Genomic DNA, 20,380 nt, shown 5'->3' with positions numbered 1-20,380 from the left:
GTAAAGGTGCAGGCACATCTGCAGAGGAGAGGAGAGCCCACCGCTGTGCGGGTTTGGGAGGGTCAGGAAGGAGTTAAATGACAGCAGCGGGAGAGGCTGTGCTATTGTTCAGGCATCCCTGGGTCCAGGGTGGCTGATCTCTATTCCCGGATCTGCCTCTGGCTTCCTGCACGACCTTGGACCGCTCCCTTACCTTTTCTTTTCCTTAGGTCCCCAACTACAACATGGAAATCCTTCTCTTCCTGTGGTGCCTCGTTCCCTGCGGGATTCAGGGGCTGAGGGAGATCAGGGGAGCACAGGAACGCGTTTCCACTCAGAAAGACTTAAGGAGAAGGCAGCAATTTTGGGGGCATGCTCCTGTTCGTTCAGGTCCAGCACGGGCTGTGCATATTTGGGTGATTTTGGGGGGTTTTTAGCAGCAAACTTGTGGTGAAAGGCAAATATTGGTGCAGCTGCCCAGAGCGCTGCCAGCTGCAAGGAGCCTGTTCTTCACTAGATGGTGCTTTGATCAAAGATTTGGATAACCGCAGTTCTTTCTGCACAGAATTTCCTAATTTTTCCTTCCCCAGTCTCCATTCCTGCCCCTTTTTCTGTGCTTTAACACCACGGGGGACGCTTAATGATGCTGGATATCGAACAAGGCTAATCTGTGGTACTGCAGGCTCCGAGCACCCACCAGCCCGCCGGGCTCCCGGGCTTTGGGGTTTGAAGTGTGGATCAGCGCTGCTGGGCTGTGGCAGAGAATTGAATTCTTTCCGTGTTTTCTATTCCCATAAGGAAAAGGCTTCAAAGAGCAGGTCCCCTCCCCCTCTCTGCTGGTGAAGGGCATTTAGGGAAGCTGGGAAAGAAATCCAGCCCTGACAGACGCATTTATTTAACAAACCACTGCCTTTCCCTACCTTAGCAGAAAACTGGGTGTTTTTTAAAAAGGGGATTGCTGCTTTTATATCCATTTTTGTATTCAGGAGATGGTTACCTAGCCAAGGTCATTGCTGCTGCATGCCTGGATCGAGCAGCGAGCAGCTCCTCTTCGCGAATGAGCGCTGCTTTCAGTGGGGCTGCCCCAAGGAAAAAATAGGAATTAGGCTTGGATCTGGGCAGCTGAGAGAGCCACAGGAACAGCGTCCCCTTTTCCAACGGCAGCAGAGGGGATGAATGAAGCTGTAATCAAACATTTCCTGTGCAGACATGCACGGGGCTGGGCTGGGCTGTGACAGCCTGTTCCAATCCGGCTCACACGGGGACAGCCAGCGCCTGGGCCCCCGCCACGTCTCCCTGGGGCTGTCGCCTCCCTGGGGACGGTGCCTGCAGCCCGGTGTCGCCAGTGCCTCGGTGCCAGGCGGCTGTGCCAGCGCCCGCGGGCATCCCCATCGCGCACAGCTCCCTCCCCGCTTTGGGGAACATCGATGAATGGGCTGGAGATGGAGATGGGGCTGGGGCTGGAGATGGGGCTGGGGATGGAGATGGATGGGGATGGAGATGGGGTTTGGTGGCCGCTCTGACCCCACAGCCCCAGCCCTCGCTCCTGCCCCCGGCCCCGCACCGGCCGCTGCTGCCAACGCCAAGGTCGCGGGTTCGATCCCCGCATGGGCCGTTCACGTCCGAGTCAGGCTCGATGATCCCTGTGCGTCCCTCCCAGCTCGGAATTTCCTGGGATTCTGTAGAATTCTGTGTGTGCCCGCAGCACCCCGCTCCTCACATGCAGGATGTTGTGCTCAGGGCGGCGGTGTCCCCACAACAGGGACACAGCGATGCCGGGCTGCAGTGGGACACAAAACTCCTCTGGGGAGTGGGAGCTGACAGGGCTTTCTCTGTCATTCCCCTGTGAGCGTCCCACTGCACATGCGTTTGTTCATCGTTATTAAGAAATTGATGCTGACTAAACCCTGACCCTGCATCGCACAGAAATTCTCCCAGAACTATGGGGTTCAGGGAGAGTGAGAACATTTCCTCACATCTGCTCCATCTGGAGAGCAAACCCCTCTCCCAGTCCCTCCTGCCTGACAGGGAAGGGGTTTGGTGACCCAGGAATTGCATCACTGGCGCGTGCAGATTTTTTTTTTTTTCTTTTCTCCCCGAAATGTGCTTGTTTTATTGTTTTCCTCCGATGGAATTTGCCAGCGTGTCCAGAATTACGTGGTTCTGAGATGTAAAAGCAAGATACCTGTGTGGGGGAGAGAATGAGTGGTTTGCACTGTGCAAGCTGGCTCTTCCTTCCCTCCTCCCTTCTCCCCACATCCCCATGTGCTGTGGAGCCAGCTGCTCCCGGAATAGTTTGGGAATGAAATGTCACCATTTGAAACTGGTGAGTCACACTTTTGGGAGGAGGGGAGGAGAGAATCTGAAATCTTGCCGTGTGGCAGAGCGTCTCCTGGTGAGTACAGAGAGATTTTAAAACCACAGACTCCCTGATGATGGAGTTGAGGGGCTTTGAGCAGAGACTGCTGGGTGTGTCCACGCTGCTTTTTCTTTTGGTTTTTTTTTTTTTTTTTTTTTTTTTTTTTTCAGGAGGATCTCAAAATCTTCTGCAAAGTTGAATTTTCTTCCCCAACATGCCCACAGCAGCTGGATGCTGGTGCCTCCTCCCTCAGCCCTGGGTTGTATCCATCTGACAACACACCTCCAGTGACTCTCTTAATTAAGTCTCCCGCACTGCTGCGAGGTGTGTAATTACAGCGAGACCTGACTTAAGCATCCACTCGAGGGACTAACAAAAAGAATTCTTTACCAGAGCAGGGAGGAACAGAACTTTACTGAATAAAATTTTTTAAATATATTCTAGGGGAAGTTTATTAAATGAGGGAGGGTAATTATTTTGGGTTTTCTTTCTCCCAAAATAAGAACGATACCTTTAATATATTGAGAATTAACATAATCAGCTTTTCTTTCCCAGCCAAAAGCATACTCGAGAAATTCTGTCCTTTAACAGAGATTACTATTAAAAAGTGTCAATTAGTGCAAATGGTGGCCATGATCTTGCAAAATCAACTACTGTTTATCAGAAGCTCAGCAGTTTTCCCTCTCTGCCCAAGCCCAGTGACAGATCATTTTAGTGGAAGGGCAGCACTCAGGATTGCAGTTTCAGGGTGCTATAACCACCCATTTTCAGCACTCCAAGATTATTTCAGTGGAAGGGCAGCGCCCAGGATTGCAGTTTTAGGGTGCTATAACCAGCTGGCAGCCTGGCCTCGCAGGTACCAAGATCTGCAAGTCTGGAGGAAGCTGTAGCACTAATGGTGCCTCCCAAGGAGTGCAGCAGTTCCAGGAAGGTGGATTTTGGCTCTTGCTGCCCCAGCTCGCTGTCAGAGGTCCCAGTCCTGCCCCAAGGTGGCAGCTGGGCTGTGGATTAATACCCACACACAGCCCAGGGTATTAATCCAAGCCAGCAATCATTTCAGGTTCTGTTGCTATCCCGAGCACTGCGGTGACACGGAGAGATGTGCCACCCGTCCTGCAGCCCCAGTGATCTCCAGCTGAAGGACAGGGAGAGGCTGGAAATAGGAATATCAGAAACAGCCCCCAGAGGGGCTGCCAACCCTCAGGTCCCACCTTTCAGTGGCATTCTGAGTTCATGCTGTGAGTAAAACTCCCAAATTGCTCACCAAGCTTGCAGCGAACTTGGTGGGGATTTTGCAGGCAGAAGGCCCTGGAGGGTTTGATGCCATCTCTGCTTTATTTGGAAGACTGAGCTCAGAGCAAGATTTTATGAAGTGTGCATTTCTATCTCAAATTCTAGATAGCTTTAACTAGAAACCCACATCCTCCATTGTCACTGGATTTGACAGAAAACCCTGGCTGCAGAAATTTGCTGCAGAGCCTCAGATTTTCTTTAATACAAAATAAAACCTCAGAGACAGCACTGAAAAGTCAAATCTGGGTGCTACTCCACGTGCATTTTCTCAGCAGAAAAGCCTGTTTATTTTCTTAAGTGTATCACTGTTGTCCTTTTTTCTTAACTCAGACTGTCACAGTGATTTTGCACTGCAGAACTCCACAGAGTCCAACCAGCAAAGCTGCAGGAGCTGGAAGTTGCAGCAGCAATGCAGGAGTGAGCCAAGGAGCCAGGTCAGAAAAGAAAACCCCTCTGGGTACCTGCTGCACCCTCAGGTGGGAACTTGGAGCTATTCCAAACCAGTAACTCCTAAGAGATGGGATGTCAGCGGATCATCACTTCTGAGGCACAATAACAGCATTTTAGTGCTTGGTATTGTCTTACCTGTGTTTGTTCTAGCAGAGGTGTCTGCCTGCTGGGTTTAGCTCCCCACATTCCTGATGGGGATTCCCTTTAGCCTGCAGCTTCCTGCAGATAACTCCCATGATAATGCTGGGAATGATCAGTGTAAATACTCCCTATGGAAAAGCAGCTTGTTTCTCAGAATGAGGTTATTGTCCTTTCAAATGGAGTAACAAAAGGCAAATTTACTGAGTGTACAACTCACTGAAGTACTGCATCTTTCAGAGATATGTGATGATTTCTTTAAAACTTGGTGGATTTTTGCCCAAATCAAAGGATTTTGTCTCATCAGCTACACTGGGATTTCCCAGAGGGCCTGAGACAACACATCCTCAGCCTCTTGGACCTTGGCTGAACTGATACATAATGTGTGGAAACTTCCCAACAGGAACAAGCAACCCTGGAAGGCCAAGATTACCACTGATCTGGTTTTGGGGGGAAAAAAAAAAAGAAAAAGACAACTGAAATGACGTTGGACAGTCATTAGCAGAGCATTGTCAGAACACAATGGAAGAACAGACAAAAGCCAGTCCAGATTCTGTGGTATTTCCTAAAGGGCTCCCTCTGGCACATGGCTGTTCCCTGCCAATCCTTCTGTATTGTTTTTGATAATGAATAGAAGCTGAACAGATGATTGTTGTATTGTCCACTAAGTGATTCATTTACATTAAATAGTGCTCCAAAAGTAGGCTTTGGGTGGACTTTTTTAGTCACTTCAGTTATTTATTTATACAGTTTAATTACTGCCTTTTAACTCTCCACTGTAATAATTATTTCCTGATTGCTTCAGCTAAATTACTCCTCTGAAGTCAGTGGTCCAACAAGCCCTGACATGAGAAGCAGCATCCACTCATTTTCAAAGGAGCTAATTTGGAATGGCCACCTCCAGGGAAGTGCTCCTGCTTTGGGAAGGTGCTGAGATCCTTCAGCACCTGCAGGTCCCTGGTGTCCCTGGTGCCTGGCACTGAATGAAGCAGGAGATTTGCTGCATAAACCATCTCAGTTCCATGAATTTCTGTGTTAACCTCTCAACTTCTCCTATATCTTCACCAAGCTTCTTGATTAACCCAGGGCTTCCATTGCAATTTCAGAGTTGTCTTACAGAGGTCAAAAGTTTTGGTTTGGTTTGGTTTGCAAATGTGACAGATGTCATGTGCTCAAGGCCATATTGTTGGAGAAGAACTTCAGTGTGAGAAGATATTTCGCCCCAAATTCACATCCAGGGCTGCATGACCACTGATTTGGATGTACTAATGGGTGGGGGAGAATGACATGTACTGAAGGCTCTTTGATGGCTGAAGAATTTAGGAAATCAACACTCCAGGCCTTTTGATCTCCAGTTCTCTGAGAAGCTGCATGACTTTTTTGAGTGGCTGCAGTTGCATCTCAAATTCCCTGATTTTGCAATTATTCTCTCCTCCCTATGCCATGTACAAGGCAGGGAACCAGGGACACAGGGAGAGGAAGGGAACAGCCCCAACAGTGTTGAGCTGTCCATGTCATGTGGCCCCAGTTTAAACCTCCCAGGGCAGAGCAAGGCAGCCTTTGCAGGCTGACATTCAGTCCCCTCTCCTTCCATTTGGGAAAAACAAACTTGCTAGCCCTGTGCCAAGATCCCAAAGAGAGAACAGAAGTTTGTTTTCAAGAGTTTAGATGCCTGTACCTGCCAAAATGAGGCAAGATTGACTTTTTGCAACCAGTTTTCTACCAACTCCTCAGCCAAATGAACACAGAGGACAAGAACATTCCAGTTCCACTGCAGCCTTCCAGCTCCTTACCATTCCCTACTGCTGTAGCTACAGAAACTGGGCAGAAGCTGGTGTGTGAGTACCTAAGCTTTAGGTTTGTTTGTGTCACATTTTTGTTACCCAGCTTCAGCAAGTGCCTTTACCTGGCCTGTGATTAAAGCAAACTCCCCACCCTCAGGATGTGCCTGAGCTTCAGCCTTCATCTGGGTTATGTGGCATCATCATCAATGATGAGACTGAGCAGACACAGAACTAAAATCCTCCTTCCCCCTGCATAAACCCACAGAGCAGTGCCAGGGTTTCCCCTGCTGGCTCCCCTTTGCCCTGCAGCGTTGCTCTCCCCGTGCTCCTGCTCTCCCCAGGGCTCTGTGCTCAGAGGCAGCCATGGAATCCAACCCTGCATTAGCAGCTCCATAATAGCTGTGCTCAGTGGAACCCAGCTCTCCTCATTAATCCAGAAAATAAGAGTTGTTTTTGTACATTTGAGAAGCTAATTATTTAAGTGCTGGGAATTAAGGCTCATCAGATGCTGGTGGCTGAGTTTGGCTTTGCATCCCCGGGGATGGAAGGAGACCAAGGGAAGCTGGTTTTGCTCAGGTGAGCAGTACAGCAGCTCACCAGCTGGGAACAGATCCCTGCCTACCTGGTGCTTAAAAACCCCTCTCTTTGTACATCTCTGTTCTTCCAGACATCATCCAATGACTCAGAGAAGTTGTGGATGCCCCATCTCTGTGTTGTTCAAGTGTTCAAGGCCAGGCTGGATGGGGCTTGAAGCCACCTGGTCTAGTGAACAGTGTCCCTGACCACAGCATGAAGCTGGAACTGGATTATCTTCAGTATCTCTTCCAAACAAAACCATTCTATGATCCTGTGATTCTTCCAATTCAAATAGATTTTTTAATCACCACTGATCAAATAATTCTATATATAAAATTTTATTTTTTCCTACCAGGAAAAGGTGTGCCCAACTTGAGGTTGACTTTACCTTTATATTTTGCAATAAATCAATATTGCCTTGTCTCAGGTGGGTTTTTAGAAAAGGAAATGAGTTCACACCATTTTTTCTCCTATAATCAGTTTTCCTTCAGCCTTACCTTTGACCACCATACTCAGAGAAATGTTTAGATAGAAATGCTGCTCCCTGACCTAACAGGGGACCTTCCAGTGCCTTGGGAAACAGGAGATGAACTGGGTGAAAACCCCCCTCGTCTGTGAGAAACCACAGATGAGGCCAGATCTGCTGTTCTAAACAAAGTTTGTACAACAGAATGACTTGCATCAGTACATGGGTGCTTTTGACATTGTTCCCAGAAAGTGACAGAAAATCTATTGATGCTATTGCCAATAACTATAGGCTAAGGAACAGGGACTTGGTTCCTGGATGTCACTGGATGGATCTCCTCTTCATTACAAGCAGCTTGCCAAGGACAAATGTTGCATTTTTTATGGAGATAGCCAATGTCCTGTGTTGTCTTCAGAGACTGAGGGAGTGAACTGCTCTGTGTGTTCACTTGAAGCCAGATGTTAAAAGTATTGTCTGGATGTAATTGCCTTGACAAATAGCAGGAGTGACATTTTAGCTCCATTCAAGTCAGTGGCAAAATTCCTGTTGAGTTCAGCTGGGGCCAAGATTTCACCCTCTGACAGCGCTGACGGGAAATCTAACGAGTGGTCTGCAGAAAAATAAGCAGAGGCATTGTGTTTTTCTAGGACTATTTTCAATCCACAGGCCATGAATCCTTGGAGTCTTGTGCACTGCTTTGAAGAGGTCTGCAAAAGATCTCAAAGACAAGGAATTTAGTGTCAGTACCTTTAAATTTGCTATACAGGGTGCCATGATTCCAAGAGAGAATGGGAAGAGTTGATTACCAAGTCCAAAGTCAGCTTTATCCACTGAAATCCACCAATCTGTGCAACCCTTGGACTGACAATCATCCTTCTGGCAGGATCTGCTCAGCTGAACCAATCCTTTATCATGGAATGTTGTGGATTCAAGAACCACTCTGTGTCCTGTGCCAAGACTGAGCCACGTGGAAATTCTGCTCTGGCACCTACCAGGTGCCATTGCCAATGGATTGGGATGAAAACAAGAATTTTTAGAGAAGCTGGGACTTTACAACCCATCTGGGTTTGCAGCAAGGTCAGTACCCCATCCCTGAGATAAATGACAGGTACCAGTGTTTCCCTACAAACCTTCAGGAGTCTGAGGTAACTCAGCTGAACTTCACAGGGATTCAGAAGCAATCAGCTTCAGGAGAACCACACAATGGATTCTGCCTCTGGTATCTCCAGGGCTTTTAGCCCTGCAGCCACACATTCAGCCTCATCTGCTCTAAAGGCAGTGGATTAAGCAATGGCAGTACTACTTGCATGGAAGTTTACAATGCTTGGATGACAAAAGATTTGAGCTCAGGGGGAAAAAAATCCTGAAGATTAAAAATAGGGTAATTTTTAAAAGTTAAAAGTGTTCTTTTTAGGCTTTAAAATATTTTTATGTGTGTGTTTAGGTAAGCATAGTAGTTCTGTAAGTTCTTCCCTTTTAGGATGTGGAAGAACTTTTATTTTTGAGAGTGCCTGAAAAAATGCAGGAGAGGTACTGAGGAATCCTCACATATTCTGCACTGGTTATCAGCATGGAGAGCCCTTGTGCTTGCAGGAGAAAAGCTCCTGAACATCCCCCTCCAAATCCACTGTGGAACAAGGGGCTTCAGCCTCTTGCAGGTCCAAACTTAGGCCAGCTCCACTTGAAATCCAGGATTTGGGAGGAATCCCACCCAAATCCTTGATGCTGCTCACACACCTGGACAAAGGGAAAGGTTCCTGTTTACCTGAGAATGAAATTGGACATTTTAACACATATCATGGCAAAGCATGTCCAGGTGATGAGGTAACAGCTGATTGATGGCTATCCAGAGGAGCCCAGAAGTGCCACCTTGGGATGACATGGATAGAAGAAGCAGTTCCTTTGCTTTTCCATGTGAAGAATGCTGCTTCTCCCCAGCTGAGCTATCATGGAACGCAGATGACTCTCTGGAGGAAGACTTTGCTGCACATTTGCAGTGTGTTTTAGCTACTATCAACATTTATATTCCACTGGCATTTGAGGGTAAGCACTAATTAGCATAATCATCAATGCTTTAAAATTAAAAATTCTTCCATGAGACATAGGAGAGAATGAAACTGTTTCCTCCCCCCAGAGGCAAATCCTTTCCCAAGCTATCTGCTGCACCAAAAGGTTTTTCTCTAGAAACATTCCCAAGCTATGCCCAAGAGTAAATTAAACTACAGCAAACTTGTAAACCTGTGTGTGTGTGGGCAACAAGCAGGCCCTGATTTTACAATTACTACCTGACAAAATGTTGTCACTGATTTCCACTCCTATTTTGTTTTGGCTGCTGCTCTGTGCTGTTGTGTCACCTTTAGTGTGTGGGCTGCAACAAGCAAGAAGTGTTTGTAGAGTTGGAAGTTTTTATACTTCACAGGAAACATTCTGGTGTCTTCACAGGACAGAAAGGAAAGGATTTTAATGACATGTGTAGAGTTTTGCCTCAAGCCCCCCAAATCAGGAGCTGGCCTCAAAAAAAATCTCAAAAGCTCCTGTTTTCTACACTGTCCCAAAGTGGATTTTTACTCTGGTTCCAATTTACCAAAAGAAGCCCAAGCTGAATTTCTAGCATAAATAAACCCCTTTTATGGAGAATAAGTTGCCAAGGGAACCCTGGGGGAGCTTTAAGTTTGAAAGGTAACATCTACACTTTGGAAATATCCCCTAAGAATTGATCTTTAAATTTCTGCATTGCTGCCTTTGGGAAGTGACAGTGGGTGTCACCAGGTGTGCTCCAGGATAGGTGTGCTCCATGTGGGTCCTTTGTGGCTCAGAGGATGCTCCTCACACCCTCAGCAGGGTCAGAAGCCTCCAGGACAGGAGTAGGTAACTCTGCTAATTGTCCTGGAAGTGGCCAGACAGAGAAAGATCAGTATTTTCTCAAAGGTTCTCTCTTTGAAAGAGAACCACTAAAAAATGTGTTTCTTAAAGCAATTGTGTTTAAACTCACAATTCTTGTTATTTCTGCATAAGACAGCACACCCTAAAGGGAGTAAACACGGGGACTCTGCAAGACAGAGTGGCACAGAAATCTCCGTGAAAATTTCAGAGTCTGCAGGACACTGAACATATGTATTGTCTCTTTGGTATCCTGTTTTTTCAGCGAGATGGACTTAAATTTCATTGGCAGAAACTCTCTCTTTTATCTTTATCTCCTGTTTTGATGTGGTAGCCATGGAGAAAAGCCCCAGATTAGTAACAGTAGGTTGGTGCAGAATAAGAATAACTTTCTTCTTGTATTTAGACTGTAGCAATATCTCAGGCTTTGTTTAATTGGAAATATTCAGAGAATAATTATTAGATGCTGTTAGGACATTAATCACCCATCCTGTTCCCTTCTATGCACTTTGAGCTGGCAATCCCTAACTTCCCTCTTTTCTGAGGGTGGTTTTCTCAGGGAAGGGGCTGGCTCTCTCTGACTCCTGTTTTTGAAAACTGGTTAACTCTCCTGAAAGTTGGGTTAACACGGGAAGGACGTGCAGCACCAATTCCTGTTCCCATTCCAAGGAGCTGTAGGCTGCACTGTGATGTCTTAATAGGTCTAATGATTACACAGGGTCAAAGAGAGGGTACAGCCTCCCTCCACATTCCACTCATAATCTTCTGAAACATTCAGTGCAATTTGTGTACACAGCAGGATAATCGGGCCCTCTCCTGGCTCTTGGCACCTTTATTTTTCCACCTGTGGGGCAATTCCAGGTTTATCACTGGAGTATAATCCCCAGACTGCGTGTAAGGGGGATTTCTGGGAGAGGCTAATAAGCAGGGTGAGCCATGAGGAGCAGCAATTCCAGGTGTCCCACGCAGAGGGACAGCGTGTCCTGCTGCTGCCTCAGCCTGGGGGCACAATCGCAGCTCTTTGCTCAGCCCTGCTTGGCCACCAAACCTTCTAGCTACACACAGATCATAAACCAACATTCCTACTATTTACCTTGCTTTCTTTTTAAACCAGCAGCAGCTCTGCAGGAAACGGAAAGTCCTCAGGTGATTGTCGCAAATTTTTGTATTTATTTCTCGCAAGCTGCAGCAGCAGGTCAGGAAACTGGACACTATATGGGAATCTGCAAGGTGAAGATTTCAAGGTTACAGCTCCTGAGGAATGGGATTAGCACGCACTGAAAAACGGGATTGGTGAAATAATGTGGTGGCACTTCGCCACTTACTTCCTTGTGGCACAGTGTTTGCAGGGATTGTCTAAGAAGCCTCTGCAAAGCCTCTGCTCTCTCTCTTGAGAAACCACGGCATAATTCCCATCCTTTCCCTCCTGTCTCACTCCATTATGTAATCCTATAGTGTGTGTGGCATACAAGCTGAAAACTATGTACAGATCCCAGCATTTTACACTGTCCACCCATTTCCTTGTATAGGAAAAAGCTGAAATAACACCAGTTCTGGTTATACACCGCTTTTGTTTCTCCCCTATGGAACACCAGCATGCAGGCTGGCGGTATGGAGGGACCATATATGGTCCTGGGAGCCGGTCGGAGCGGGGCGCGGAGCCCTCCCGGGAGCCCGGGGATCGCTCTCCCCTCAGGAGACCCCGCTCCCCTCAGGAAGCCACTGAGGGAACGGCGAGAGCGGCACCAGCGGATGTGACAGCAGCGCAGGCTGCTCTGGGAGGGACCGCCCCCCTCACGGAAGCAGCCAATCCGGTCTCCGCCTGCAGCGTGACTGATGTCCAGCCCAGCCAATCACACCGCCGCTCCCACCACATAGACCCCACCCTTTATTTCCGTTGGTCAGATAAGCTGTTAATCGTCCGGGATGTCCCGCCTTTTTCCGGCGGGGGAAATGCTAGGTAGGAAGGGTGGAGGGGGGAGAGAAGAAAGGGAAAGCAACCAATGAGACGCTAGAGATGGGTGGATTGACAGGTACGCGGACCAATCGGCGCGCTCCTTCCCCCCGCCGCTCCCTCCCTCGCGGGCGGCGGGGCAGAGGGGGCGCTCCTCCCGCACCTTCCCCGTTGGTCTATCCCACTTCGGGCCGGGCGGGCTGGGTTGAGTGAGCGGCTCGGACCATTGCTCGCGGCGGGCGGGGGGGGCGCGGGCGAGGCGGAGGAGGAAGGAGCCGGCGAAGGAGGCGGGGGGGCGGTTTAAAGGGACAAGAGCCGTGCGGGCGCCGGCGGGGGAAGCCGGAGCAGCGGCGGGCGGGGACTCGCCCCCTTCCCCACACACGCCCGCTCGCACCGCGGCCGGGGTCGCCGCCGCCAGCGCCCCCATCCCCTCCCTTCCCCTCCGCTCGCCGCTTCCACAGCGGCCTCTATGAGGTAGAAGGGAGCGGCGGCCACTCCGGGGGCGGCAGCGGCCGCTACAGCCGCCGCCTCCTCCTTCTCCTCGCCTCAGAGCGCCCCATCTTTGTGTGTGCGGGAGAAGGGCGGGAGAGAGTGCGCGCTGCCCGCCCGCCGCGCTTTGTTCGGAGCCGGGGGGCCGTGGCGGAGCCCCGGCTCTATGTGCCAGCGGCTCCCCGGCGGCGGCGGCGTGAGGGGCCGGAGCCCCTGAGGGCGGGGGGGCCCCGGCCCGTGTCGGTGCTGCGGGGCGGGGGAAGGGGCCGGCTCGCTGCCCGCCGGCCCGGCCCGTGTGCGGGCGGATTGATGTGGGGGGGTCTGACATGAGTCCGCCGGCGGCCGGGTGCTGCCATGTGACCGGCTTCAAGGTGGAGAACTGGAAGCAGAACCTGCGGGCGATTTACCAGTGCTTCGTGTGGAGCGGCTCGGCCGAGACCAGGAAGCGCAAGGTACCGGGGGCGGCTCGCATCCACCCCCCTTCCCTTCCCTTCCCTTCCCTTCCCTTCCCTTCCCTCCCTCCCCGACCCACCCGCCGCCGCCTCGGGGAGGGGACGGGTCCGGTCCCCCTGCAGCCCTCCCTCCTTCCCTCCCCACGGGGCAGGTGGGCCCGAGCTCCCGCACGCGGTCCTGGGGGGAGGGAGGAGGAAGCGCTCGGTGCCTCCGGGATGGCGAGGGGGGGGCACCGGGATGGAGGAGGGAAGCAGCCCCGGCGGGGCCTCCCTCCCTGCCACCTGCCCCGGCGGCTTTTCCGCAGCGGGGCTGTTCCGCAGCGCCGCCGCTTCCTCCTCCTCCTTCTCGTCCTCCTCCTCCTCCCGGAGGTTTCCCGGAATACCGGGGGGAGGGGAGGCCCGGGGCACCGGGCACGTCCGGCCTGTGGCGGAGCTTTGTGGAGCCCCGCGGGGCCGCGCCCGAGCCCGGGGGCTGCGCGGAGCACAATGGCTGGGAGCGGGTCCCGGCGCCGGGGGCTGCGGCTCGCTCGGTTGTGTGTGTGTGGTTTTCCTTAAAAAAAAAAAAAAAGCAAAAAAAGCAAAAAAAAAAAAAAAAAAAAAAAAAAAAGCTGCTCGTGCTGATAATCCACTTGGAAAAGGGGATTCCTGCTCTGGTGGGGCGTGGGGAAAGGAACTGGCTCAGCCTGGAGTGCGGGGAAGGGCAGGAGGGGCTGGCCCCTGGGAAAAATCCCTGTAAACCAGGCAAAAAGCAGCAAGAGTGCTTTTCCCCACCTATCTCCTATAATAACACCCTTATACACATGTATGCTTCTGGAGGGCTGCTCTATGTACTGTGCGACTAATTACTGTTTTTCCCTAGAATCAACTAGTTTTTACTTCAAAGTGACTTTGCAGATTTCTGTCAGTCGTCGCATTGGTGACTGAGGAGGGGAAGGCAGCAGCTACACGGAGCAAAACTTGGGGTTTGGGACAGCACGGATTGTGTTTTTGTTGGAACAACCCATTGAAAACTTTGTGATCCCAGTGCTTTGCATTAAGCTGCTCAGCTTATTATTCATAATAGAACTAGAGCATGAAGGATGGACTTAAAGGGTGAGGTGCCAAACCATTTCTCTGTGCTCAGTTCATGTTCTCAGGATAATCCAGTTTCCCAGTTTTTTTACCTAAAGAGGAAAAAAATGGAATCTGAGAAGAAATATGTTTTAAATGGGTTTAATTACTTGATAGCCCTGCAAAGTATGGCCAGACTTGTTTTAAATACCTTACAATTCCCTACGGGTCAATATTATGGAGTATGTTAGTCAAAATCTGGGTTTATTTAGCCTATAGCATGTTAAATTACAAATTGGGATATAGTTGATGGTGCTTTCAGCTTAAATGGAGAAAAAATTGTGTCTGTGCTGTGGAAGAAAAAAATGGCAAGTGAGGTATGAAGATGTCTCAGACAAATATAAAGCAAGAGCTATGTGGAAGAATGAAAATAAAATTTCATTAGCAGAATTACCTTTTTCTAAATATGGAGCATCCTGTGTAACCTGCATACCTCCTGTGTGCTGCAACAGCTTTTTCCTTCTGAAATCTAATGCAGGGATGTGTTCATCATTGCTTAAGAAAACAGCTGAAAATTGAGAATATTCCATTGTAATCAATCTGTTCTCACTTCCTCTTTGCACAGCCAGGCTCATAAAGCAGAACAGGATTGTTTCAAAATTATCTGTCAGCCCAGGAAAAACACCAGTTTTCCTAGTACATGCTAAAAATGCTTTTCCCCCCCACTTTTTTTTAAGCAGGTTGCCAGTATGGAAACAATTAGGTTTCTGAATCCAGCCCACCTGAAATACGTGGGTGTGCATGATCAATATGGGGGAACATTTTGGGTAGCTAAATTGGGATTCAATTCCCTGTCTATGTTTTTAAGGATTGAAGGAAGTCTATAAGTGACAGTTATGGTACTTTATTCACCCTTTATATATATGAACATGAGACCATCTTCTGTGGAATTTTTATTCACTGAAATTCCCTGTACATATGTGTGCCTGACAGATTTACATGTAAAATTAGGAAAAGGGTGTTTTCTGTTTGGTGGTGTATTTATAGTCTAATAACTAGAAATAAAATTACCTAGACAGTCTATATAACTCAGAACCAATCCTTTGTCCTTTAATAGTTAACATACACATATATTATGTATACGTGTATATATATTTTAGGAGCAAGCTGTGACTGCTTAAGAGCACCTATTCATTGGTGAAGATTCTTCTTAATCCTAATCATCAAAACGATGAGGCTAAATTAAAGGTTTATTAGCAAGAGATATTCTTTTTATTGCATGATCATGGACAGTCACATTATATGTTTATCACAGGAAACATTCCATATATATAAAATTGATCTTTATGGAAGGCACTGGGCAGTTTAACTGCTGCTCAGATGAAGGTAGGTGTAAAAATGCCTTGGCTGTTGGTGAGAGCCAGCTGTAAATGGTTCTGGTTCTGGAATGGTAACTACCATCCCTCCTAAGCCTGCCTTGAAAATCCAGGGAGCAGTGGGAACTGCAGGGGGCAGAAAGGGTCCGTTCTCTGCCGTACCTCGGCTGCGTTCTGCCTTGGCAGACCATTTTAGTGCTGTGCTGTTCGCTTTAGTACGCACCTTTCTGTGAATAAGCTTTTACGAGCTCCAGCTCACGGTTCAGTTTGCTTTACAGCCAGTGCTTCCAGCAGAACGGCTCTAAAGCCTGCTTTATAGTGGGAAAGCTGTCTCCTGAACGTGTGTTTCAATCCTCAGTCAGAACCAGGGGGTGATTATGTACGTGTCTTTGTAGGCACTGGGGTTCTGGTGAAGATTTTCAGTGTGTTTGCTCCCGAAGCGTTGGCTGTGCCGGGATTTGAGCTGTCATCACGGTGCATTGTTGTACCCACACCGAGGAGCGAGGCTGGGACTTGCCTCCTCTCACTGCAGCTTGGCCAAACTTGAGTGCAGCACTTGTACAAGCTGTTCTAGGCACGGGGATTGCCATGGTGTAATTGTGTTGCTGGTGGTGAAGCCTAAGCAAAGACAAAGCTGTCACGCTGAAGAGTGGAACAAGAGAAGCAGGAGAAATCCAAAGACTGACTCTTGAAATTATAGTTATTGTGATTAAATGTTGGAGCTAGGTTTTAGACCTCCAGTTGTGTGTGAAGTGACATAAAATTAGGGTGGACTTTTTCATTGTTGGGGCTTTGACTCGTAACTCTTGAGTTTTAATTTGCCGTAGTTAGAATCTGTTTAATAACCTGATGGCACAGCTCGTGTTTCTGTAGGTCATGGACTTTACCTTGAGTATTTTGATCTGAAAATTACCTCACACTTAATTAAGTAACACTCTAGAAGAGGTCCTTAAATTTGTCACCACTACTCCCCATTCAGGAATTAGGGAGCAGACAGAGGATGCTGAAAAGGCTTGTACCAGACCTTCATGTCAGCTTTTTCCATTTTTTTTCTGTAGAGTCACACTTGAAACACTTGGCTTATTCCTTTAGAATTACAGATGAGAAAAATCTGTTTTGCAGTGCTGAATGTAGCTTTTGTCCCCATCAGTGAGCAATTACACATGTAGATGTATCTTTGTGTCCAGGAGTTGGTAAGTAATGGTTTCATTGCTGGAAGGGCAACTGAATTTATGATTAAATTCCCTCTTCCTGGACTCTGCGCCTTGGAGGAAAACTGTCTCATTCTGAATGGTTCTTGCTATCACTGCCCTGAAAAGGCTCTTGATGATAAAAGTAAACTGGTCATTGTGACCACAGTCGTGATATGCACAAGGTTCTGTGTGGAATTTCAGAATGTTTGTTCAGTGCTTCAGCCAGTAGATCAAAGAATAATTGCCTGTCAGGGGCTGTGCACTCTTACTGACAGCAGCTGCATTCTGGCATATTTCTGCCTGTTTGAGAGCTTCTCTTGTTTTTCCCATTATTCTCTCTTTACATGGGTCCTACAGACCAATTGATCCTTTCAGATAGGAAGAAACATTTGCTTTTATTGGTGATGACTTTTCATCAGGTATCATTCCCCCCATGAACTGGTGACTTCAGTGTGTGGCTCTTTGTAATATTTTGACAGATAATAAATTCTTAGTTAACTTTCAAAGTTAAAAAGGTTAAAATAACATGGCAGATAACTGCTGTGTCATGTTTTCAGTAGCAAGTATTGTGGTTCACAGTCTAAATCAGTGTGTCATGTTCTTGCTAAAGTGACTTTGCAGTCTTCAGGGTAAGCTGCTGGTGGAACTTCTCATCTTGTGCCTGTTGAGGCACGTTTGCTTCCCAAGGGCCTTGCCCATGTACCTGTCCAGGAACAGGGAGGTGCTGCTTAGCTGATCTGCTTTGTGCTGTAACAGACAGGCCAGGAGCCTCACCAGGCTGTGCCATCTTCACAGGCTTGGTGTTTGGATTGCTTAAATTAACGAGGAAATCTTAGCTTGTTTTTCTTTAATGTTTTTAGCGTGTGCACCAAACTTCTGGATTGCAAATCCTGTGAAGCACTCGAAAGAGGAATCCAGGATTCAAGAAGCATGTCTCTTTTTCAGCTGTGCACTCTGCTGTGGCTGCCTGAGTGAACTGTGTGACTCAGGAAGGATGTTCTTTGCCATGTGCTGTGGGAGCTGTCTTCTCCCTGAAAGCCCATGAGAGGTGTCAGAGTCTACTGCAAGCTTCATTGTTCAGGAGGTCTCCAGTTTCATTCCTGAGCAATCTTCCTTAGTTCTTAACCACTAAGGATTGAAAAGGTCCTTAGAGCTGCTCGAGGTAATGTTCTCTTTCTCTCAGTGTGAAGACATGACCTTTGGTGTGAGACATGCCGAGAAATGAGATTTTAGCTCTGTACTCAGCAGAGCCTGGTGTACATGGGATGTGCCAGATAGAGAATGCTCCACTGAGCTTGTGTCTCTGGTGCTGAAGAACATAATACAAGACCTTCCTCTTCCTAGTGGTGCTAAACCCTATTTTGTATCCTGTATTGGGATTTTTTTTTTTTTTAAATCACTTGTTGGTTTCTGGTCCAAAGGTTAGGAATTAGCCGTGCACCATGAGCCTGAAGATGGTGAATAGCAATTTTTAAATTGTGGGATCTGAACCATCAGGACTTTTTGGTTTTTGACATGGATGGGAGAGACAATAAATGCAGTTTTCTTCCTACTTGTATTTGTTCCCTTTTGTAGAGCAAGAAGATGGACCTGCATATGCTGATGAAGGAAAGAATAGGGATATGTTGGACAAAAAGGCTTATTTCTTTTTTTTCCCTGTAGTCTTATTAGCAGTCAAAGGTTTGCTCATAGCCAAGCTGTTTTTCAGAGTAGTTGTAGCATCTCTTTAATTTTGTCTGCAGTCAACGATTTCATTTGCTTAATGCTGAAAGCTTTTAAACTGAAATGACAGGCAGTAGTGTGAAGGTGAGCAGGGTGGAATGGCTTTGTTTGATTTGCTGGACTATGTGTTGAGCTTTATTTTAAGCCATCAAAGCTTTAAACCCCAAACAAAGGTTAGGTGATAGCCTCATTTTTGTTTCAAGCCTTAATCTGTGGCGTTAAGGTGAAACCAGAGCTGCAAATTGCTTGCAAACCTCGTACTCTCCTCCTTTCATTTGAGGATTTTCTGTTTCAGTAACCAGTGTAACAAATTTAGAGGCAAATGTTACTGACTGGTAGTGGAAGTTTTCTGCTTGTGAATTGCTGACTCTCCTTCTCCTGAATTACTGCTCCTTGAGTTGAGCAAAAAAAAAAGTGTTTTCCTTTGGGATGGACTCTGGGGATCCTTTTTCGTTACAAATACTCTTGCAAGTGTTAGTTTGATTCCCAGTGGCGGCTGATTTGTTTTAAGCCAGGGAAACATTAACTCGGTTTAAAACCTTGTGTTTCCCACGTTAAACCAAGCACCCGCAGTTTTTCCTGTTCATGTGCAGATCTATGAATTCTTGTGAAGAAACTGGTTTCTTTCTTTTCCCTGGTAGATATGGAGCTTTACCTTTCTGTTTCACTTGACTGATGGCTACTCTAAAGCAGTGGGTTTGGGCTTTTTATTACCTATATTCTTGTGGTTCTTCAAGTGTTGTAATGTGTCTGTAGCCTGCAGCAGCATCCAAGGTGAGGAGATACACATGTCCTCTTATTATACATCAGGAGAAAGGCAGTCTGAAGGTGACCCATACACATCTCACTGGCCTGTTCAAAACATTATTAAAAAAGAAATTATTTTTTCCCCACCTTGCAAAGAGCCATTGTTAGAACCTTTCTAGACTTGGACAGAAAGAGCTGCCTAGAGCCACTGTCTCAGTCTCTCGTTAACCTGTGGACAATGGAGAAGTGAGTGAAATGCTATAATGACATTACAGTTTATTTTGTTATCCTGCACTGTGCTGACAGCAAGCAGGGCTGGAGTGTAGGGAGAGCCATATGTTACCCAAGAGGCCTGAACTGGGAGCCTTTCCTTAGCAGAAACAGTTCTAGAGGCTGATAGATCTGTTCTGACTGGATGAAAGCTCTGTCTTGGTAGTTGTATTCTCTTACATATTGATCTGGCACTCCTTTATGTACACTCGGCTTAATTCAAGCTCAGAACTTTGCTGCATTAGCTGGTAATAGAATCAATGTAAAGAGTTACTCCTTGCAGAATAGACCCGCGTTCTGATTGGGAGTGGGACCACATAATGCAACTGCACAGCAGCTCGGGAACAATCTCTGGTCTGCTTTAGCTGGAGCAGCTGCCATGGTGCTGATCTCTCTCATTGAAGAGAAAGAATCATTTTATCTGTCTCAAGACCTATTTGAGGATCTGTAAAGTGAACTGTTACCAGACACCAGTTGACTCAAAGTAACCTGAGATTCACTTTATCAGTTGATAACTGATTAGCAGCAAGCAGTCCTGTCACATTCTTTTGTGTGTGGAATACAGCAAATACTCTACTTTAGATTTTGCATTTCTCTACTTAAGTAGAATGTTCCTTAAGGTTTGGTTTTATTTTTCTTAAAACATCTCAATGATAAGTAACGCTAATGTAAAACCGTTTTTTTGGGGTTTTTTTTTTTTTTGCCTGTCTCTGCTACTTTTAAAGTTGCTAAAGAGAACTTTTCCCCCTCCTCTTATTCTTCCTTTCCTGTGTTTAATGGAGCTTGAAATTAACGTGGCTCTTCTTGTCTACCTCTTGCATAGTATCACTGGTGATGTCAGCATATCCCTGGTGGGAAATATGTCTGTGAAGATCTACAGTGCACTAAATTTGTCATTGAATAAAAAAATTGGGTTTAGACAAGGTGAAACTTGAAAAAACAGAAAAAGTGAATATTGGTAAGAGGAGTTCTTTTCAACATACTTCAAATGTAATGTCTTTTTAATGAAACTATTGAGGGCTAGTGCAAGTTTTCATACCCTGACACAAATTCTGACATTAAACATGACAAATATATTAAATATCCTCATATTTCAGGTAGTGGTGAGAGGCAGCTCCCTAACTGACACTGCTGGATAGTAAGTCTGAAGTCAGAACGGGGATTTGACTGAGCTTAAGTGCTCTTGTCCCTGTACCATGCTG

The 20,380-nt window shown here is 47.2% G+C and overlaps 1 protein-coding gene across 2 annotated transcripts in view; it reads left to right on the top strand.

Moving 5' to 3' along the window:
* The first annotated feature begins 12,632 nt into the window (after positions 1-12,632).
* The window catches only part of USP22 (ubiquitin specific peptidase 22), an 88,864-nt gene continuing 81,116 nt past the window's right edge, over positions 12,633-20,380 (top strand). The window contains exon 1 of one of the 2 annotated variants that reach the window (XM_058035201.1): positions 12,633-12,820. In XM_058035201.1, the coding sequence (XP_057891184.1) occupies positions 12,695-12,820 (126 nt within the window). In that variant the 5' untranslated portion in view covers positions 12,633-12,694. The remainder of the gene's footprint in view (positions 12,821-20,380) is intronic. The other variant, XM_058035200.1, reaches the window with a different exon arrangement.

This window comes from Melospiza georgiana, chromosome 16, assembly GCF_028018845.1.
Source record: "Melospiza georgiana isolate bMelGeo1 chromosome 16, bMelGeo1.pri, whole genome shotgun sequence".
NCBI lineage: Eukaryota > Metazoa > Chordata > Aves > Passeriformes > Passerellidae > Melospiza > Melospiza georgiana.
This window is presented reverse-complemented; position numbering and strand designations above follow the sequence as displayed.